Source organism: Thyridium curvatum, assembly GCF_004353045.1.
Source record: "Thyridium curvatum strain D216 chromosome Unknown NODE_70_length_221790_cov_84.609339, whole genome shotgun sequence".
Taxonomy (NCBI): Eukaryota; Fungi; Ascomycota; class Sordariomycetes; order Thyridiales; family Thyridiaceae; genus Thyridium; species Thyridium curvatum.
The window spans coordinates 127,910-150,107 of record NW_022156825.1 but is presented as its reverse complement, the minus strand read 5'-3'; the positions used below and the strand labels follow the sequence as shown (position 1 = coordinate 150,107).

General features: G+C 54.8%; 5 protein-coding genes across 5 annotated transcripts; 3 read left to right on the top strand and 2 right to left on the bottom strand.

Annotated features, from left to right (window-relative positions):
* Positions 1-2,728: 2,728 nt before the first annotated feature.
* Positions 2,729-4,417, top strand: E0L32_009569 (uncharacterized protein; the record flags this gene model as incomplete). The annotated part of the gene is made up of 1 exon (XM_031144548.1): positions 2,729-4,417. One exon carries the CDS (start codon positions 2,729-2,731, stop codon positions 4,415-4,417), a length of 1,689 nt encoding a protein of 562 aa, XP_030990701.1.
* An 897-nt stretch (positions 4,418-5,314) lies between these two features.
* Positions 5,315-7,365, bottom strand: E0L32_009568 (uncharacterized protein; the record flags this gene model as incomplete). The annotated part of the gene is made up of 2 exons (XM_031144547.1): positions 5,315-6,839; positions 7,079-7,365. 2 exons carry the CDS (start codon positions 7,363-7,365, stop codon positions 5,315-5,317), a joined length of 1,812 nt encoding a protein of 603 aa, XP_030990700.1.
* Positions 7,366-7,931: 566 nt separating this feature from the next.
* E0L32_009567 (uncharacterized protein) lies at positions 7,932-11,047 on the top strand (the record flags this gene model as incomplete). The annotated part of the gene is made up of 5 exons (XM_031144546.1): positions 7,932-8,677; positions 8,725-9,027; positions 9,081-9,111; positions 9,723-10,124; positions 10,604-11,047. 5 exons carry the CDS (start codon positions 7,932-7,934, stop codon positions 11,045-11,047), a joined length of 1,926 nt encoding a protein of 641 aa, XP_030990699.1.
* Positions 11,048-11,796: 749 nt separating this feature from the next.
* E0L32_009566 (uncharacterized protein) lies at positions 11,797-14,502 on the bottom strand (the record flags this gene model as incomplete). Its single annotated transcript, XM_031144545.1, has 4 exons — positions 11,797-12,216; positions 12,281-13,327; positions 13,378-14,172; positions 14,227-14,502. 4 exons carry the CDS (start codon positions 14,500-14,502, stop codon positions 11,797-11,799), a joined length of 2,538 nt encoding a protein of 845 aa, XP_030990698.1.
* Positions 14,503-15,011: 509 nt separating this feature from the next.
* E0L32_009565 (uncharacterized protein) lies at positions 15,012-19,472 on the top strand (the record flags this gene model as incomplete). Its single annotated transcript, XM_031144544.1, has 3 exons — positions 15,012-15,271; positions 15,338-18,915; positions 18,976-19,472. 3 exons carry the CDS (start codon positions 15,012-15,014, stop codon positions 19,470-19,472), a joined length of 4,335 nt encoding a protein of 1,444 aa, XP_030990697.1.
* Between the last annotated feature and the right edge of the window lie 2,726 nt (positions 19,473-22,198).

Here is a 22,198-nt window from a genome sequence, read left to right as displayed (position 1 = left end):
GGTACGTGCATGTGCCGTCCTGGCTCTTTGCAACTCAGCTCGGTGCTTTATTAGTCCCAAGAGGAATACCAAACCCCAACCCACGACCACACTGGGAACTTGGTCTTGGTTGCCAGATCTCATGCCGATGATGCGGCTCAGGAGCCAGCCCCTCCTCCCAAACACGTCTATCCGCTCCATGTTGATGCATCTTCGGATTGCATGAATCAAGTCTCGCATGGAATGAGTGACTTGCTGGCCTGCCAGGCAACAAGCACGCGTCGACGCTACAGTCACCTGTCCTGTGAGGGCAGGGCGGCAGTTGCCAGAGCAGTGGTGCTCCGGTGAGCCCAAGGGACGAGGGGTCAGCGGGAGGGAAATAGAAGAGGTCATACCCCTGAGAGAGGGCCTCATGCTCGAGGGCCGGGCATCGAGGCAAAAGGGCGATGGTGAGGCCCGGCGGACGATGGGGGACAAAGGTCTAACAATCGAGATCGATGACATAACTGTCGATCAGGACAGAACCACCTGCAGTACAGGGGTTGGCCAGTGTACAAGTTTAGGTAGCCCCGACCGTGGCTAGCGGGCCACGCTTGCGCTGGGAGCGGGCCCCCTGATTTGACGTTTACCGCTCTCCTCGCAGAGAGTGTGTAGAGTAAAGTATCTTCAAGTACCTCAACTACTTCTCTTGGGCCTAGTTATCCCTATTCTAAATATATAGGCAGCTGAGATTAATTTCAGGGTCTTTCTCCAGGGAGCTCCTTTATATCTTCCTGACTAGTTGCCCAGCTATTCAGCACTAACACACAGCGTGCGTTGTCATGACTTTATGTCTGGGAACAGACACAGCTCTTCCGATGTAAGGCAGTGCGTACATCCTACATGTTCTCAGCATCATAAAGCAGAAAAGAGGAAGCCAGCCTGAGCGAACCTGATATGTATTATCCACAGGCCTGAAACGGCTTGTCCAGTCCCTTGGGTCTACCTGTAGATCCTCGGGGAACCCCCCGTCCTGGTCCACTACGAACTGTGGTGCGCTTCCAAGGCTTTAGCGCTTGGCTTCACCCGTGTCAGCCGAGAGCAAGATCCCGTTGCAAAGTTTCTTGATGACATCGTTGACGTGAGAGTCAGAACTGGTGCAGAGCGAGCAGATCTGTTTTCTGGTCCGGGGCGCGGCAGCCAATACCAGCTGCAGGTGACAACCCTGTCCGAGCCGTGCGTGGGCGAGATGGCAAGTCTAAAGGTTCGCTTCGCGGATTACAAGACATGTATGATGCATCGATTTTTGGAAGAGGGCCAGCATAGATGTAGGCTTCGGGTTTCCCATCATTTTCTCGTATTTCTGGGATCTCTCAATGCGCTGCAGTCAACTTTGACTAGGTATCTACCTACCTTACCTCTAAGACATATTCTCATGAAGCGCATGGTAGATAGATACCTAGGACATGTGGCTCAAAGTCCAATGTCAGCTCGCTCCTTGAAGGCCTGCCGAGCCCGTCTCCATAACCAAGGACCGGATCTGATGCGTGGGTATTTCAGGTCGGTTTCAAGGGGAGGAACATCGAGGTACTTGGGAATACCCGCGCGGCCACAAGACTTCTCCCATGAGGCAGAGCGCTGTGAAGTGGAGACGGCTTATCCCCAAGTTCGGGATTGCGTGGTTGTGTGGTCTGCCTTTGGCGAAGCGGACATGGCAAGGAATCTCTCATCGCCTTCACCAGCACGCTGAGAGAGAGAGAGAGAGAGAGAGAGAGAGAGAGCACACAAATACGGAGTAGTCGTTGATGGCTAATGGAACACCTCGCACCGCCCTCTCACGCGCAACTGGACCACGCTTAAACGGTCCAATGCCGTCGCAGAATTGGAGATACTAGACATCATACATTCTCCCTCCTGGCACATTCCCCCACCTCTCGACTAAAACCAGCACTCATCCGCCTCGACTCTCGTCGACAAAGTCCCACAACCGAACCCTGGGCATACATACCTAGCTTCTCTTTTCCATTCTGGACTCCTTCGCTTTCCCTTTCTGCGATAGGCAACAATTAGGGCCCTGTGCTAAGCTGCTGGTCTAGCTTCGAAGTACATGACGGAAGGGGCCCCTTTGACACAAAGCTTTTCTCCATTCTTCGACATCATCGTCAGCTCTCATTCCCACTTCCCTCTTTACAAACTAGGTCAACTTGACTCCCACTGGCCATCTTAGAGCGCGCGTCCCCGGGCTCTAGTGTTGCGCCGACTGAGTAGTGCCCCTGCACATATCAGACGACACTGGGCAGCCATTACAGAGAATCCCTACCGTTCAGTACGGAGTAGGCCAGAGGCGCAATCCTCCGAGAAACCCAGTCCTTTTAAGCCGGCTCCGCCGCACCTATCATGAAGGTGACACAACTGGTGACCCCGACTCGTTCTCTCCAGTCTCATGGTTGCGAATAAATGATCTCTTCCTGCATGTCCCTACACTGCGAGCCGTTTCGGGCCCACACGAGACAGCAGACCTACTCGTCGACTTCACATCATCAGCCTCACATACAGCTGGACACTCTCATCGACCCCTCAGCATCGGAAGAACCATCCCCGCTGCGGCCTCACTACCCCCAACAGCAACAGCCCTGGTCTCAAACCAGGCAAGCCAAGGAAGCTTGGTCATACTCACCTCCATACGGATGATTTCGTCACACGAGCCTCCTCTTCAACGAAGTCAGTGGTGAAACTCCAGCGTGTGGGCTGGTGCTTTCCATCCTAGTTCATGTCACCTTTTCAGGCCGAAGAGGTTGCTACGAATCCGGCGCCATCCTCCACCTCCTCTCCTCGCCAGGATGAGAAGCCCGAGCTCGAAGCCGAGATCGAGCTTGGCCCTACCGAGATCCGGGACATTGTACGACTGATACAATGTCCCCGGTGCTCCCTTCCGCTCACGGAGCCCGTCACACTCCCGTGCGGGAAGAGCCTGTGCAAGCAGTGCCTACCCGTTCCTCATTTGCGAGCTAACATCTCGTATCCAGCGACGGCGAGCAGACTGCAAGGTTTCGAGTGTCCCTTTCCCGAATGCGCCAGGGAGCATGCTCTCGGTGACTGCACGGTAGATGTGACCCTACGGATGGCCATGACGGCGATGAAATCCGAGTTGGACAAGGCCAGGGCACTGGCGCTGGCTTCCGGACAGAAGACATCGATAGAGCAGAAGGATCAATGGGCCGTCGCTGGCATATCATCACTCCAGGAGAAGGAAGCGGCGCCGAGACTGGTGGAGGGTGGGAAACTCGTAGCAACCTATACGCTGGTCGAGCAAGGCGGACTCGATTATCACGCCGAAGTCACGTACACCGAACTGGCAGCGCCAGACTCGGACCAACTGGGCGCTGATGCGCTCGTCCTACACCAGGTCAAGGCATCAGTGCGACAGGAGATGGACTGCCAGATCTGCTATGCTCTCTTTTACGACCCTATCACGACACCCTGTGGGCATACTTTCTGCAGGCATTGTCTTCACCGCGTCCTCGACCACGCGGCCCACTGTCCGGTATGTCGACGGACCTTGTCTGTGCAGCCTCTGCTGCACCGAGAATCGTGCCACACGAACGAAAGAGTGTGGAAAACGATCAACCATTTTTGGTCGGATGCGGTGGCGCTACGGAAGCAAGCCATTGCCGCCGAGGGGCACAACGAAGTTTCGGGTTTCGATATCCCCGTCTTCGTCTGCACCCTATCTTTCCCGTCCATGCCGACCTTCTTGCACATCTTCGAGCCCAGGTACCGATTGATGATCCGCCGTGCACTGGAGGGCGACCGCACGTTCGGCATGGTCTTGTATCAAAGGCCACGGAGCTCCAGCGACCGCAACTTTACAGAGCTGGGTACTATTCTCAGGATCGTCAATGTCGAGTTCTTCCCCGATGGGCGGAGCTTGCTCGAGACCGTGGGCGTTTCTCGGTTCCGCATCCTGCGGCACGGCACCGTCGACGGGTACATGATGGCGAATATAGAAAAGATCAACGACATCAGCATCGCAGAGGAGGAAGAGCTGGAAGTCTCCGAGACGAGGCAGGCCAACGGCAGCGCCGGCGGCCACGGAGGACCTGCGGACACCGGCAGCCAGGACGGTGCTGGAAGCAACCTGGAACGGCCTCGCTCGCGCTCTTCTCTGGGCCCGCTGACCAAGCGCGACTTGGAATCCATGCCGACGCAGGCCCTGATGGACTTTGCCTCTGACTATGTCGGCCGCATGCGCGAGCAGAGCGTCGAGTGGCTGACGGCGAGGATGATGGCCATCTACGGCGAGTGCCCCGACGACCCGGCCAAGTTCCCCTGGTGGTTCGCGAGCATCCTGCCCGTCAAGGACGAGGAGAAGTACAGGCTGCTCGAGACGTCGAGCGTCCGAGAGAGGCTCAAGATCTGCTGCGGCTGGATCCTGGAGTGGGAAGCGACGAGATGGTGAGTCCTTTAGTCCTTCAGCCCCCCCTTTTCCTTCTCGTTAGCTCTTTGTGTGTGTGTCTCGAAGAGTAACGTGATGCTGCTCTGGCTCGGTCACTACTATGTAACATTGCTTCCGCAATATCCCCTTCCGCTCCATCGGCGATTTTTAGATCGTGCGGCGTAGACGGAGGAAGGAAGACATCCAGAAGCTAATCGTCTCTTCCTCTCTCAGAAGTACCGTCAGCCTAGATCTTTGAGTGTTAACGATTGCGAATTTTCGATAGGTCTCTCTCGGACTGCCTCATTCTGTAGGCACGTCTACTCGGGACGGGGACCTTTGGTGTTTTCTTCTCTTCTCGGACATATTCACTAGGACACTTCTCTCTATTTGCGCGTCACCTTCACCGTCGTCCAGGACTACATCATCAGCATTCACGATTCTATCAATGTCATCCACAAGACGCACCAACAAGACGAAATGAGCAAAAATAACGGACCCAAAAGCCATGTACAAATCCTCCGGAGGAAAGATATGACTGCATTGTTACTATTTAACTTGTGCCCAGTCGGTAGCAAGCCTTTGATCTTGGATCATCTGGCATGGCCGATCTTCACAGCTCGGCGACATATGGATGGATTGATGCTCCCTGTATATGCGTGTTTCTTCATACATGGTTTTGGTCATTTGTATTTTCCTGTTTTTATTTATTTGCTTGGATAGAGATACCTCTGATCTTTGGGGTTATTATACCCCTGGATCGATGTAAATGCTACTTACCGCATTTTTCCCAATAAAAGTCATCCATCGGCTTAAAAGGGTGCGTGTGTCTATTTGCTATGCAGATAAGAATTTGATCCCGTTGAACAGCATGAAGAGACACGGGAAGTGGATGAATAGATGAAAAGTGGCTGCCTCTCCTCAACCCGAGCTCATAAGCCGCATCTCCTCCCCCAGCCTCCTCAAGCCTGCAACCACATCGTCCAGGAACCGCCTCTGCAAATCCTCATTGTCCAGGTCCGTCTCGCCCAGCCCGAAGTCACACCCCAGGCACTTCCTCACGATCCGCGGGTACGTCGGCCCCATCTGCCGCACGAGCAAATGCGCCAGCTTCTCGGCGGCGCGCCAGTCGGCGGGCCCGCCGTCCTCACCTCCTCCGCCGCCGAGCTTGGCCAGCACCTCGCGCCGCAACTCGGCCCACGGCCGCCCGTACCCGATCTCCAACAGCAGGATCCCGAAACTAAACAACAGCTTGTTCCGCGCACCGCTGGCGTTGGCGACGCTCTCAGTACCGCCAGCACCGCCAGCGCGCCCCTTCCCTTTCGCCGCCGCGGTCACTTGCCGGTACGTCTCGAGGCGGGTCATGAAGTACGGGCCCTGCAGCTCCTCGCCCGCGTCCAGCCCGCCGCCGCCGCCGCCGCCGCCACCCGTACCCGCGGTGGGCGAGTGGAAGTACCGCACGCTGCGGCCCAGGTCCGCCGGCAGCCAGGGCGTGCTGTAGAACTGCATGATGCCCTCGGCGACGGCGCCGGCGAGGCCGAAGAGCGCGCCGCGCGGCAGGGCGCGGAAGATGGGGTCCTGGGCGATCCAGGCGACGAGGTCGCTCAGGGACTGGCAGGTGCCGAGGGCGGCGGTCGCGGTCGTGGTCGCGGACGTGGGCGGGACGCAGAACCACTGGGCGGAGCCGAAGTCTGGGCTGCGCCAGGAGTCGAGGAGGAGGCGGCCGGAGGGCGACATGGCGATGGTGGCGTCGTGGAAGGCACGGCAGATGTCGGAGGCGTCGGCGTCCGGGTCGAGCTGCAGCGCGGCCATGGACTGGGTGGCGAGCTCGAGGCTTGGGAGCTGCGGAGCGCCGGAGTTGTTCGGTGTCTTGATGGCGGTGGGGGGGTCTTTTGATCCCTTCTTCGGCTGTGCCTTGCTGTGTCGGACGACGAACTTGTCGGATCCCGCTTCCAGGACGGCTGTGAGCTGCTGCATGTTCGACGATTCCGGTTCTTTCTGCGCCGGTGCCGGCACCGGTATTGAGTCGTCCTCCTCATCGTCCCCGTCGACACACGATTGCTGCACCTCGAGGCGCAGCGGCGCCTTGGGGCCGTAATTGGATCCATCGTGCGTTATCGCCAGCTCGCAGGTCACGTATCGAGCCGAGGTTGCCACGGTACAGCTGTCCAGGATACGGACGTCGAAGCAGTGGCACTTGTGAGACTGGCACACCCATCGCATCTGGAGCATTGAGTACAACGCCTTGGAAGCGTCTCGGAACCGGTGGTACGGCTGCAGCACGTTGAGAGACCGGGCAGATTTTCGGACGGGGCCTTCGTCCTTCGGCTCATCGGCAATGCTGTGCAGGGCCTTGATGATGTGATCTGTGATTAGGCCGAAGTCTTGGTTGAAGTCCCGCAACTCGTCAATGGCTTTGGTGATGTGAGGCTTGGTCAACCCAAGCCTAAACCGTGTCTTGCAGTGTCTGAACCATTCCGAGGGACTTGTCTTCTGGGAATATTGTCAACATTGTACCCGTGAACGTTATCTACGAGGGGGAGAGTTACGTCTTGTTTCGTCCCAACTTCTGCTCTGAAGGTCTCGGCCTGCAAACAAAGCCGCTGAAGCGCTTTATTGATCTGGTCCGCTGTCTGTCGACAGGATACGAAAGACTCGTCTAGAGCCCCGAGTTTCCGGACGTACAGGGAGCTCATCACCAGCCCAGCCTTGGCGGCGTCTGACGAGGGCTTGTCCAGCACTTCCTGTACCCGCACCCGATCCTTTGTGATGGCGGTAAGCAGATTGACCGCATTATTTCGAAATATGGCCTTCTGAGCGCCGAGCCTGGTCTCGAGGAGGAGAACCTCGCTGGGGTACCGCTTGACGGAAGTAGAGAAGACCTGGAACACCCGACCTGATCGGTCGTATGCCTCTAAGGCAATGGGGATCGCACCCAAGACGGCCCCAACAATGAGCTCAACGCCGCTCATGTTGACATGCTCGCGACCACATAGGATCCATTTTTAAGTTGAACACTTTCGCGAAGTTGAATGATTACGATGAGGCTGAGGCAGACCCTTGATGTACCCCTCACCCAGCTCGCCCAATCCCCCGTTGTTGTCTCCTACAGCTCCCACGCCACGGTGACATTCAACTTGTTATTTAGTAACCTCACCAGGGCTAAACCGCCAGTTACGGTGTAGGAACACAAATAGAAGCAGATCGGGTGAGGAGATGTCAGGAGCGAGGAGCGAAGAGACAGAGGTATAGGCAAGCAAGCAAGGACTCAGTGTTCAGGACCTGGGGTTCTACGGAAGAAGGTAAGCATCTTCATTTATAGAGATTGCGAGGTCACTATCCTGAGGTCTTGAAATAACAATTAGGACGTACCGATGTCGATGTGCATTCGACGATGGTTGGTCGGGAAGACTGCCCTGCGCAAAGGGCTGAGCATGTGGCGGGGTTACTTATCGAGGATCATGAGCTTCACATCGAATTTCTTTGAGGTCAGATCTCAAGGCTGCATCTCGATCATCTTGGTTGTCTCCTCCGAATCATGTCCCTTTCGCTCCTCAGCCGCCACGACGTCGAACGATGGCTTCCAGATCCCGTCTCTTCGAAGAGTGGCGGTTTCATCGCAAAGCTATTCCTCACCATACACCGCTCGATGAGTTGTCTGCCCAAAGGCCCTCTCTGTACAAAATCTGGAACAACACGGAATTCGCGAAATGAGCTTGAGCGCTTTTTTCTCTGGGGTCAAGGCCTCTCCGTCTTGGACGGCGATTTGGATGACACCCTAGCGCACGCCAAGGAGCTTCACGATGAGGTCCTGACCCTGTTGCTCAGGCTTGGGACATCGGTGCTCCAGTGTCTCTCGAGAGATTCGGGCGGAGCTCTCAAGGAAGTCGGCGAGCACTGCGATGATTTGAAGCGATTGCTGGACGCTGCGGAATCCTTACTTCGTGACGAAGATGACGATTCAATCGAGACCCCAGATGAAGACGCATTCTCAATATCAGACACATCCGAATATGGGGCAGCAGAGATACTGGACGAGATCGCGGTCTACATTGACTGCCTCCTAGACCTCTGCTCCGTCTTGGAACAGCCAGCCCTCGACGTCCATCTCGAACAAGAAGAGACAGAGGCGTCTAGCAAACAAGAACAATTTGACGTTTCCAGTGAAGAAGCTCTCATACATTGCAGAAGACTGCGGGATCGCTTTGAGGAGCTGCCAAAGTATCTTGTAGAGCGCCTGGCTGAAACGAATGTCCTCCGATCTGCCAGGCTCCGACAAAACCTGTGAATGATCGACTCGGAGAGCCAGAGGCCGACAACACAACTGAAAGTCTCTTCTCCAACACGGATCCGCGTGTCGTCACGGATACTACCAAGTCTTCGGTCCCTCCACCCTCTGTCTTCTCGATAGGGTCTCGGAAGCAATCATGGTCGAAGTCGCCTGTCGATTTTCCTGATAATGAGTCCGAGGCAACCTTCGCTACATTCTCGACAGCCGCCTCGGCGATCTCTCAAGGACGGCCGCGAGTACCGCCAAAGCCTGAGGCAAGAGACGGCATCATAGAATGTTCCATTTGTTTAGAGGGTCTGTTACCGAGTGATGCAGAGGACGGAGTCACAAAACTGGACTGGAGGTAATTATGTCCCTGAATCACTACCCTGTATGGCATGTGCCTAACAGGCCTAGGAAACATGTCTTCCGGGATCTTATGCCCTACGTCTGTACGGTTGAAGCGTGTCCTGTCGCCCACCTCAGGCCCTACACCAAAAGCGGGATGTGGGCAAGTCACGAAGTTTCGCATCGGACAGCGCAACCTCCTTCAGCATCGTCGTGCGCCTTCTGCGGAGCACAGTATCAGACAGACAGTACGGCCTACTATAAGCATGTGGGCAAGCATCTTCGAGAAGTGTCACTTTACGTGGTGCCGCAGACCGTGGACGACGAGGCTGAGCACGACGACAGTGACTTGGAGAGCGAAGATCGGCCACTGCTCTCGAGAAGCTCAGACGAAGAAGATTGATGGTCATTCTCTTGGTGTATCAACCGGAAGTGCTCTCCCGGGGCCGGCCAAAGGAGCATCACCACCTAATTCCGATGCCATTTCTCCAGACCTGAATAATATTATTGAGCGACTCCTAGCCTGGGGGAGATATCGCCAGGGAGGGACGCGCCACCTCCTTGAGTCGGAGATACGCTGGCTCATTGCAAAGTCTCTGGAGGTCTTCATGGAGCAGCCCATGCTACTAGAGCTGGAAGCTCCTATCAAGGCAGGTACTCCAAAGTAGTTTGAAATCGTATAACACATCACCCACTCACTAACTGAGATAGTTGTGCGGTAGTATTCACGGCCAATTCTACGACCTCCTGAAAATATTCGTGTACGTTGGCTTCCCGCCGACCGCCAATTATCTCTTTCTGGGAAACTACGTCGACTTCGGTCCGCTAAGTATCCAGACGATCTGCCTCCTCCTAGCCTACAAGATCAAATACCCCAAGAACTTCTTCCTTCTTCGAGGCAACCACGAGTGCGCCCGGATGAACCGCAACTCTGGCTTATATGCCGAGTGCACTAGGCAGTACGATGCTGATTTATGGAGAGTTTTCAACGCCAATTTCGACTCCATGCCGGTGGCCGCTATCATCGACGAAAGGATTTTCTGTATGAATGGTGGTCTAAGCCCGGACCTCGATTCCTTGCAGCAGATTCGAGACATTCAGCGACCCACAGATGTAGGTGCCATCAAGACCAGCCCAGAAGCCCAAGAACCTCAGTATCGTAGCTGGAGGTAGGCACTAATTACAGACAGATACCCTATTCTGGGCTCCTCTGTGACCTTGTCTGCGCCAATCCAGATAAAGATGTCAAGGGATGGTCAGTAAACGTAGAAGATCGCCAGACCTGCCGATCGTGGGTTTTCGGGCCGGACGTTGTGAGCAGCTTCTTGCAGAAGCATGACATGGATCTCATCGTGCGCTCCAAGCAAGTTGTTGAACCCGGATACGAATTCTTTTCAAACCGGCAGCTTACAACCATCTTCGGTGCTCCAAACTTCCGCCACGAGTACAACAACGCCGCGGCGATCATGGATGTGGACCAGGATCTCCACATTTCTTTCAAGGCAGGATACCCACCCCCCTGAGTGAAGCTCTTAGCTGTATTATTGTCATCTAGCAATGCCGCAATACTGACTGAGCTCGAGATTGTATAGACCATCATACCGAAGGTCCGGAAGACTTTCGGGGGAGATCCACCCGCGCCGGATGCGGAGTCCTTAGACGCACCGACGAGCCCCGCTTCTGCCGAGGGTGCGGCCGCGCCGAAGCCCTCGGATTCAGTTCCAGAGCCTCCAAAGCCGCAGGATCCCAGTGCCGATGATGAAGCTCGCCCGCAGCTTATCCGGCGGGTACCAAGAGAGATCGTCTTTGGCGAGATCGTCCCTCGCTTGCCCCGAGCGCACACGTTTAAAAGACAAATGGTTGAGACCCGAGAGAACCTAGAGCCTGTCCAGCCCACACCTGCTGAGGAACATGCTCTCTCTAGGCGGCATGCATCTCAGATCATCTCAAAATACCCCTCTAATCCGGAGAGCGTAGATGAGATGGCACCGTCGAGCGAGACCCAGATGAAGGCCCCCTCAATCAGCAAACGGTAAGCCTAGCACATGATATGGACGTACCGTCTTGAAAGGCCCCAGGGATTGACTAAGTTTCTCGGCAGCTTGTTGGCTCGTCTGAGATTTGACAGAAGACGGGGTGAAGACCCTTCCCGGGCTTAGAGCACGTATGTGCTTTCTTCCATCCTACCAAGTGAAATGTAGAAGCATCCGGTGTCCTTGGTGTGGCCCACCGGGAGTCGATCTGACAAAGACGATGCTATCGGGCGCGCTGAATTCGACAAGGGCAGCATTGATGATCTGCAGGTAAAAGAGGCCAAGGTCTTAAATTGGGAAATGGGAAATGGTATCAGAGGCACTCGGCTCTCTTTAGGCTATGAGCACATTACCTTTCTAACAAACGGGGCTCCCGTCCCATTCACGTGGCTATGCTCAGTAGGGCGTCCCGCTTCAACACCCAAAGAGTGCAGACTGGCGCTATAGACACGGAAGGGCAGCGCAAGCTTCTCGTTTCCGGACAGACTAGGCTCCTCGGGACGCAGATGTGACTGCATCAGCATGGGATTGTGTCCGCTGCCACTTAACCTGCGGATCCTTTCTTGCTGTTTAGCTACATACTTTGACTGACACATCCCAGAATAATCGTAGACAGTTGGGACCTCCCAGCAACATCTTAGCGTATTCGCAGAGTCTGTCGGTGTATATCAAACGGCTTCAATAGGGGTATCTAATTCGATCATACAGTCAAGCCACGTCTTGGATTACACATGGAGTTATCAACAACCTCTTCAAGACCCAGCTTCCACCCCATTCGCTCCTCCTGCTCCCTCAGTCACTGCCGCGTCTGTCATGGGCACATCTGACGCCGCAGGCTGCTCTACAGTCTTGTCGCCACCAGACGGCTCCCCATTCTGGGCCACCTCGACGCCCTTGCCCTCGGGCTCGGCTTCTCGGTCATAAACAAAGGCGTCGAGCGTCGAGAAAGTGGCCTCGAGGTCGCCATCGTGTGTTATGAACTTGTCGTAGCCGCCCGCATCTGCACCCCTGGCCTGCTCTATCTCCTTCTTGGCGGCAGCCAATACCCCCGGCAGCTGTGCCTCGGTGACCGTGCCGCCCTCCTTGACCCGGGCCTCCAGATCCTCCGCGCACGATGGCTCGACGAACACGTACCGCGCGTCAAAGCTCATGCCCTTGGCCTGCTCAACGCTCTGCAAACGAGAAAAGGCCGTTAGTAAACTGTAACAAGGAAAAGGCGGGTTGACTCTGTCTTACCTCTGTGCTGAGCGCCAGGACGGCCACCTTCCCCGCGTCGCCAATCTTATAAACCATGCTCTGGCTCGTGCCGTACATGACGCCGTCGACGTCCCTGAACTCGAGGAACTTGTCGCCGTCGAGCATCATGTTGAACGTGCTCGAGTCGACGTAGTGGTACGTCTCGCCCTCCTGCTGCGGTTTGGTGGTGTGTTGCACCACCGCTTGGTAGACACCAGGACTTTTCTCGACGAGCATCTTGGCGAGCGATGCATAGTCCGACCCCGTTGGCCCCGTGATGACGAGTGGCCTTTGGTCCTCGGGCAGATCGGCGGCCTCGCCCGCGTCCGCGCCTTGTTCCTCCTCGCCCGGCTTGGCAAAGATGATGTCAATCTTGTTGTCGTCCTCGATGCGGTCAAACGTCGCCATCTTGAACCTGCTCGCAATCCGCAGTGCCCGCCACGTCTTGCTCGCTTTGGTCGCCTCGGCGCGGGCCTTCTCTTCGTTATCTTTGGGCATCTCGATGTTGAAGTCGTCGCGCGCGATGGCGTCCTTGTAGTGCTCCAGGTCCGGCAGCGCGTACCGCTCCTCCGCCCTGAGCCGCTCGAGCTCCGCGTCCTCGTCCTCGTCCTTCATGAAGTCCAGCGACATAGAACCCATGGGCAGCGGCCGCAGACGCTTGCTCGTCGTTGCGCGGCGGGCCTGGTCCTTGGCCTCGGAGAAGTTCTCGGGTGTAACGGCCTCCATTTCGATGGGAGGGCAGGACTCGATTTTCCAACGGACCCAGTTTCTGTCGCGGGCAAGGATGGTGTCGACCATTCTCAGGAAGTACGCGCCATCACTTGTCCTTGTCTTAATGTGGTCCGTGATATCTAGCTTCATCTTGGTGACCCAAACGGTGTCCTCCTCGCCAAGGAACTGTTCAGAGTACATCACGGACTTATTAAGTGGCTTGCCACTCGGCGCCAAAAGCTTCTCCTTCGCCTCGGCCGTGAGGGATAGGAGAAAGTCCATCAGGATGAGTGCTTGAACGAGAAAGTACCGCCTGAACGTAAGATCGCTTGTCTGCTGATTGTGAGGAGCTGCTACAGTATGATGATCTTCCTGAGAGTACTTACTTCGAGTTCGAACAGGTCCCGACTAGTCAGGTACTTGGGATTATAGTTTTCGTCGCTGCCGCTCATTTCATCGTCGCGCTTGCGCTTGAGCTTTCGCTTGCTTTCTTCGCCCTGCTTACTGGCGGTCTGATGCTCGTTGGCAATCTGCTTGAAGGCTGTCATGGTGGCCTCCATGCCAGTCTTGAACGCAGCAAACTGTGTCTGGTCGAAAAGCTTCTTAGGCTGGCTGAAACTCTCTTGTAATGACCAGAATACTCTGTATAGCTCGCTAGGCTTGAGAGCTTTGGGCTCTGCCTTTTGCGACGACTCCTTCTTCGACCTGCTGGCGTCTGACGCCTTCGTTTCCTCGGCTGGGGCGTCGACGTCCATTCTCTCTGGAGTTGCAGCACCTTCGGGTATTTCATTGTCAAAGGTCGTTTCGTTTTCGGTATGAAACTCTCCACGAAGGTTGACGGAGCTTTTGTCGCCAAGCGGAAAGCATTGGAACATGAAAATGAAGACCCTGCCACAGACCGTTGGATCCTTGGCCCTCGACAGGCGACGCAAGAGCTCGTTGCACGCTCGCAGAATTACGAGCTTTTTCGATGAGAAATTCCCTGCAATTATCCGCTGCCTGCGCGACTCAAGATAATGAAGGACCTCCTCACAACCTTTGATCGTTTGGCTCTCGAATAGCTCTTCTGTGAGCCACAATAGTAGGTTTGAGTCGCATTCACCGTTCTCGCCGAGTATCAGAAGAATGTCGAATAGATTCCAGACTTTGACGAATGCCGGCGACTCAATCGAAGTGGTTGACTGGAGCTGATTAGCACTCAGACATTTGCGAGGTCTGGGCTGGGCAAGACTCACTATCAGCCTGCCAAAAACATCGCGGACAGCCGTCTCAACAATAGCAAATTGCCTATTCTTCTTTAGATCATCGCTTCCGCCAGGACCCTTCGACTCGACAGCTTGAAATATCGATCCGAGTCGACCTAGTAGATCTTCGAAGTCGGCCTTGTTGAGCGCTGGCGTGAGCTTGGTGGCCGGTTTGACTAACTCGGCTCGCGCGAGGAGATCCCAGAGGAGGGTCTGGAAGCTCGCGACAGCAGGGACGCCATCTTCGTGGGGTTCGAGTGACGGCATTTTGGGCGATTGTCCTGCACGTGTAGCTTTGGAGGAAGGCAGAGCGAGAGGCCCTTGGTCTTGGGCGAAGTTCGATTTTAACGGGAAGCCATGCAAGAGGCTGTTGGTGAAGAGCGCTACAACTGTTTCGGTAAGAATGAATTTTGATAAATGTTGGTGCTCAAAGGGAAGAGCGCAGACTGTGACAGAACAGACCCGGCTTCGCAACAATAGGCCTTCAAGGCTGTCGTAACTATTGATGAGAGACGAGCTTGGACCTTGCATCCGGGCGGATTTCGGGATCCACTCAGGTACAGGCACTGTGGTCTTTATACACTCATACATTTATGTGGGGCACATGCAAGGCTGAGAAGATCCTGGTTGGGCAAGCCACTCCAAAGAGTCAGCCACACTTGCCATCAAAATTTAGGAGCTTGAGAGCGTGTCGTGCAGGCGAGAGTGCATGAAGCTGCCGTGACGCGCGACAAACTGCATTGTATCGCTTCTCAGCACGCGATATCACAACAGCGATGCCGGCCAAGAAGAAGCTGAGAAGCGCTGGGGCGTCGCAGCCCAAGACGACTGCTGCGAAACCCCTTCCCACCGCTGTCGACGAGGATGTCGAGTTTGCGCAGCTTGCCAAGCAGCACTGGCTCAAGACGACGAAACGGAGCACCAAGGTCAAAGTCAAGAACGAGGTGCTGAAGACCGAGATTTGGGACTCGCTGGAGAAAGATGGATTTCAGTTCAAGTCATTAGCCGCACTGGAGAGCTTGCAATTGCTGGAAAGGTAAGCGGCGCGCTCGTCCTGTATCTCATCAGCTTCGCGCGACGGGTTGCACTAACATAAGCATAGCTACCTCTGGCCCGGATATACCGAGGATGCAACGAATCATCATGTCCTTCTCCTGGTCCTTATGATGAATGTGAAGAGAAGGGAACGACTGGATACCTGGGATATCTTCAACGATCGACCGACCGAGTTCTCATCCCTGTTCCGTCGCATTCTCTCCATGAGCCTGGATAATACACTGTCTTTGGCCATCCGGACACAGATTCTGTGCTTCATCATCTACGCCTTCCAGAGCTTGGACTGCGCTATTGTGCGCAAGGAATGCGCGCCCTTGGTGTCCATATCGATATGGCATAATCTCTGCTCCGAGGCCAAACGTGATGCCCAGTTGGAAGGCAACACCCATCTACGGAAAGCCTGGAGGGCGGCCGGAAAGCGGTATGATGCCGCGGATGAGCTAACGAAGGTTCGACTACGATTCGAGAGGTCCTGGATCTACAGCCTGGTACTTGCTTTCTTGGATCTGATCAACATCGAAAACGCCGATTCAGATGCTGTTCTCTACTGTGAGCGCTTTGTGGAGTTCTTGACAGACCTACAAAGTCAATTGCCCACTCGACGATATGTCAACACCTTGTTGCAAGATCTCAACATTCTACCAGCTTTGAGTCTGTCATCCATGTTCAACGACGAAGACAACGCTCTTCTCCGTGATCTTCACTCGCTCCTGAGGCATTATACCCACTTCACTATTGACGACCAGACTGGTGTGCAATACAGTCGCACCGAAGCCTACGATCGACATTGCGCGAACCTGGCGGCTCTGCAACGTACAGCATTGAAAAATTTCAAAGAGAAATTAACAGTGTTGGCCCTATCAAATTACGGAGCCATCGACCATCGGGGAGAGCTAGAGAATCTTCTTGAGCCTTTGACGGATGCCGAACTGGAGAGGCTCCTAGATCTTCTTCATCTGAGGACCAAGTATCCGGAATCTCTCAAGTTGGGCATCGACCGTAGATTCCTTATGGAGGTGCTTCTCACTACCTTCGAGCGGAGGAAAACCTTCCAGGAATCTGCCCGGGACCTAGACATCCTGCCTACCGAGGAGAGTCTTCTAGAGCAGAGCCTTCTCCGGACGGACAGCTATGATGGAAGCCATCCACTGGCACTTCCAAAGTTGAACCTACAATACCTGTCTGTTGGAGACTTTCTGTGGCGTGCCTTGATACTATATCGATGCGAATCGTTCTATAGCATTAGGCAGGATGTGGAGAGTGCTCTCAGGAGGTTGAACCCCGAGTCGAGAAAATCCGGAGAAACTATCTTTTCTGGATTCTCCAAGATGGCCCTCCCAATCTCGCGACCCACGGTCTTGGAGGTCATGCCAGCCACTGTGGGAGACGATAAGCCATCGGCCGTCAAGGCCGAGATCAGCATCGACCTACGGCGCCTCGCGGACAATGTTCGCCGGGAATGGGAATCATTGAGGCCGGAAGACACGGTCTTCCTCTTGTCTGTAGACGGTTCCAGGAAGAAGGCCTCGGCAAACGGTGGTGGTCCAGTCACTGAGGCTCAGCGGATGGGTCTGGTTGCTGTCCGTACAGCAGAGGTTATCCAAGTGTCAGATGACTCTGGACGCGCAATTAGAGATCCCACCGCGTATTTTGATGGGCGCTCTCGCAGCTCAACAAGAAAAATCCAGCTAAAACTGGATCCCAAGATGTATAAGAAGGACACGGACAACGCCCCTCCTGGCAAGGCCAACGTCTATGAAGGCGTCAATGTCGTCCTTCGTCGCACCGGGCGAGAGAACAACTTTAAGCCTGTACTAGAGTCCATCCGAAATCTCGCCCTCTCCGAGGTACCTCTTGCACCTTGGCTTCACGAGGTTTTCTTGGGCTACGGAGACCCAGCTGGCGCTACATATAAGCACCTTCCTAACCGTTTGAAGAAAATTGACTTCCGGGATACGTTCCTCGACTGGCAGCACCTCATCGAGAGCCTGCCTGGCAAAATCATTGAGCCAAGCGATGACGTTACTGGGAGTTTCGGCCCCCCGTATGTTCTGGAACAAGTCGATCGGCCGGCCGAGGAAGCCCCAGCCAAGACATCCAAGAAGCGGAGGAGAGACGCCGAGCCAGCCCTCATCGCTGAAGTTGAGACGCTGCAAGTGTCCACGTACAAGCCACCAAACAATGGACCGTATCCGGTAGATGCACCAAAGGTTAACTCTGTGCGGTTCACAGCCGCTCAGGTCGAGGCCATCATGTCTGGCACCCAGCCCGGTTTGACCGTCATTGTTGGTCCCCCAGGCACGGGCAAGACCGATGTCGCTACTCAGATCATCAATAACATCTATCACAACTTCCCGGACCAGCGGACACTCCTGATCGCACACAGCAACCAGGCTTTGAATCAGCTGTTTGCAAAGATTATCGCTCTTGACATCGACGAGCGCCATCTTCTTCGTCTTGGACACGGCGAGGAGGAACTGGATGCCCAAGGAAACTTCAGCAAGCATGGCCGAGTAGAGTCTTTCCTGGAGAACCGTGACAAGTATCTACAGGAAGTCAACCGCCTCGCTGCAAGCATCGGTGCTCCTGGTGCGCATGGCAACTCAGCCGAGACAGCTGGGTACTTCAACTCAGTGTACATTGAGCCCACCTGGACGAAATTCACGGAGTCTACCAAGTCAGAAGATCTTTCAGCACAGCAGGTGGTGGAGGCTTTTCCTTTCCACACCTACTTTTCGAACGCACCGCAGCCTCTTTTCCCCCCGGAAGCAGACCGCGACTCTGTCTTAGAAATAGCTAATGGCTGCTATCGTCACATTGCTAAAATCTTCTCGGAGCTCGCGGATGTTCTGCCCTTCGAAATTCTGCGTCGCGAAAAGGACAAAGCCAACTATCTCCTTACAAACGAGGCACGCATTATCGCCATGACCTCAACTCATGCGGCAATGCGCCGAGGCGAGATTGCATCTCTTGGCTTCCATTACGACAATGTGGTTATGGAGGAAGCTGCGCAGATCACCGAGGTCGAGAACTTCATCCCGTTGGCGATGCAGAAACCCAAGAACGGGCAGGTGTCGCTGCAAAGGATTGTTCTCTGCGGAGATCACTTCCAGAACTCGCCAGTCATTCAGAACCTCGCTTTCAGACACTACGCAAACCTAGAGCAGTCACTATTCTCACGCCTCGTGCGACTTGGCGTGCCAACAATCACCCTGGACCAGCAAGGTCGTGCTCGACCATCCATTGCAAGTCTCTACCAGTGGCGCTACCCGACGCTGGGCAACTTGCCACACGTAGAGAGTGCACCCGAGTTCTTGACGGCCAATGCCGGCTTCAAGTACGACTATCAGTTTATTGATGTGCCTGACTACAAAGGCAAGGGAGAGACGGAGCCGACGCCGCACTTCATTCAGAATCTCGGCGAAGCAGAGTACGCAGTAGCGATCTACCAATACATGCGGTTGCTAGGCTACCCGGCGTCCAAAATCAGTATCCTCGCGACCTACGCTGGCCAACGAGCTCTGATCAAGGATGTATTGGCACACAGGTGTGCGAAGAGCCCTATTTTCGGTCTGCCAAAGATAGTCACAACGGTCGACAAGTTTCAGGGCGAGCAGAATGATTGTAAGTACACATTTGCCTCGGGGGGTTGTTTGGCCATGTGTTCACTAACCACTGCAACAGACATCATTCTTTCCCTTACCCGCACGTCCCGAGTCGGCTATCTCCGTGACATTCGCCGTCTGACCGTGGCACTCTCCCGGGCTCGTCTTGGCCTGTACATTCTTGGACGCCGTCAGGTGTTTGAGACATGCTACGAACTCCGTCAAGCTTTCGAGCTGTTGCTACAGAGGTCGGACAAACTTACCCTCACCACGGGTGAGATGTGGCCGTCCGAGAGGATCCTGGCCGAACAGCCAGATGTGATCCCTGGCGAGGCGGTCATGGAAGGCGTGGAGCACCTGGGCCAATTCGTGTTTGAGATGACGAACACTAAGCTTGGCCAGCTGCGTGCCGAGAGGGGCCTCCCGGAGGAGGCCGCGGCGGCTGTGCAGAGCCTGGGGCCGATCGGCGAGGAGGATGGCGAGGGACCCGTCGTCACTGGCGAAGGCGATGAAGACGCAGAGGAGGCGGTGGAAGAGGCGCGGGCAGAAGGCTTTGAGGCGGAGGAGGAGGACTGAAGCGGGAAGGGCAGGAGGCGCGTCGATTTGTTTGACCGGTTTCCAAGGCGCATTGTACGGGGTGAGGCTGCTTTGATAAAGACACTACCCCCATGGCAAAGGGGGGCGTGATAAAACTTCGGTATGGGATATGACCATGTACATAGATACCTGTTGACGTTGATTGCTCCAACATACGTGATGCCTCTCGCAAGTGTCCCGCTGATTATGTGCCCTCGTATTGATGGGTTTTGATACGCAGCCAGGGATGAAATTGGGTTTCTGCTATTGCCTGTTCATGACATAGGGACAGGTATTTGTGCGGCCCGAGGCCTTGCCTCATGTGCCTGGGTTTGTAGCGGTCCTTTTATTTCATGGGTGTGCGGCTGTGGCATGCAATAGTCGGTATTGCTATCTCTTGGGCATCGTACTGCCTGCCCAACTCGGTCCTGTATCTTTGGGCACTCATTCTGTCGAAGAGCCTCATAACAAACGTCTGCGCCTGGTAGGCGGGTCGCACAAAATGGGCTTGGAAGCGAAAAGCTGGCCTTACCACACCTTTGCTGCACCGTATCTGAATTGGAACACAACCCATGGTTGCCATCGCTGAGACGGGGAAACGAGCCCGCGACTGTTCAAAGCAGGTGGACAAGAGAATGTAGCAGTTGTAGTCTAATACAGAGCCTTTTGTGTCTTAACAAAAGGAATGATAGTACGTACACGGTAAGCGAGCAAAGGTTAAAAAGCGAATCAGCGACAAGGACCCCGGATTGGATCGACGGCACAGAGAAGACCGGGTGGAAGATTCCATGGTCGTCTTGACCACGTGCGGATAATAGGATAAAGGAGCACGGTGGCTGGGCGGTCTGCATCGCAAATGAAGGAGGCGACGTTACGGCTGTCGCTGTCGAGAAGACGCCCAAATACGTCTTCTCTCGAAGCAAGTACCGCCGGAGCTCCAGTCCCATGTTGGTTACTAGAAGAAGGGAGTGGTTTGGTGGCGCAAGCCAGCGTCGAAGATCAACGGAATGAATAGATCAAGGTGTTCCCGGAGCACTGACTCCCATTCAACAGGCGTCCGGGGCCTATCACCCAGCGAGAACCTCCTCCAGTTCTGGTCCTTGAGGGCAACGGTGATGGGCAGTTTTCAGGCAGCTAGATAGCAGGGGCAGCTTGTTATGCCGGATGCGTGTGTGTACTTCAAATTCGTAGATGTGTTGCACCCAGGTTTTAAGAATCCGGTCAAAGCACGGCTTGCACGCACGTGCAAGAAAGAGAGAGATGGGACGATTTGGTCCCGGGTTGGTCTGAGCTGCGCAGGGGTGTTGCGAGTGCCGTCGCGAGGTCGACGAGATCGAGAGACACATCCATGTATGTAGTATAGTCCATAGAGCGTGGTAAAGACAGACAGACTGGCTGTACAAGTATGCCCGTATGTGACTACGGATGGGTCTTGATTGCTCGGTGCACAGATGTAGCTGGCCTCGATCACCTGGCAAGGTTGGTGACAGGTACCTCGAAATATCCGGGCCAGAGACTGTTCGAGTACTTGTACATTTGGCGGGCACTTGGACTATCAGAAATGTTCTCCAGCCCAACGGGTAGGAGAGCCCGATAGCAGCACGACTGTATCCGCTCTCATCTCCAGGACGCGAGCAGACGCGACTCAAGAGTTGCGAGCTGGGGTTGATTCTTGAACCCTGCAAAGTGATGTGTTTGTAAGTGGTCGACTTGTACTTGTACGGAGTAGCTCGCTGGAATGACGCGCTAGAGACATCGCGCCGCGCGCCGAGCGATGACCCCAGGTACCTGTCCCAGTTAGCTCGCATGGGACCCAATGTTCTGCCAATGAGAAAAGTTTGGAACTTCATCCACGCATCCCCCTCAGGCCCAGAGTCGAGAGGTACGGACCGTAGTAGGCTCACTGTGCTTCCATAAAATGCCAAGCAGAAAACCTACAATGACCTACTCTCCTACCTACTTAATCAACTGTGAAAAATGGCACGTCACCGAGCACACTCGAGCAAAGAGCCTTGGAAGCCAACCGTCTGTTGCCCGTCAGGTCGGCCCTACCATCTTGGTCATGTTGGACAAGTTGCCCAGGCTCTCTCAGCTGTTGAGTGACCATGGGTCCTCACGCTGAAAGACCCATGTAAAAAAGGCTGATGCGGCTAGGGGTTGTCATCTCTTCTGGCCTGTGTTGCTTTTTCTTCTTCTTATTACACACCAGGGCTGCTGTCGTGGTGGGTGGTGGGCCACTGAAGTACCTCGTGTACGTACTTACTGCACAGGACGAGCTTACACGCCCCCCTTTTAGGATCGACCAGGCATATCATACGACAGGGATGGAGAAAAAAATTGTCCCATCTTTCAAAGTGCCATGGATGCATCATAGCATCATAGTTTCTTATCTGCCCTCCTAGGATGGAAAAGGGTTTACTATCAGTGGCGTACATACTCCGTAGAGAAGTCGCAAGACCAACATTTCGGAATTAAGTCGTTGTCTCCACGACTGTCAGTCCGATCAAGGGCTGTGCGCGCTATGCAACGCTGTGACTGATCACGAAAGCTGACACGGGAGTCATCAATCATGTGTTCACTCACTGGGCGTGGGGCATTCGAAATATATGCGGCTGCCCTTTTGCCTATCCATCCCAAGCAGGACCAGAGGAGCAGAAGTGACAGACTATCGGGAAGATGTCCGTGGACCGCAATCCCACGACATTCATTCGGCAACATGACAGGAC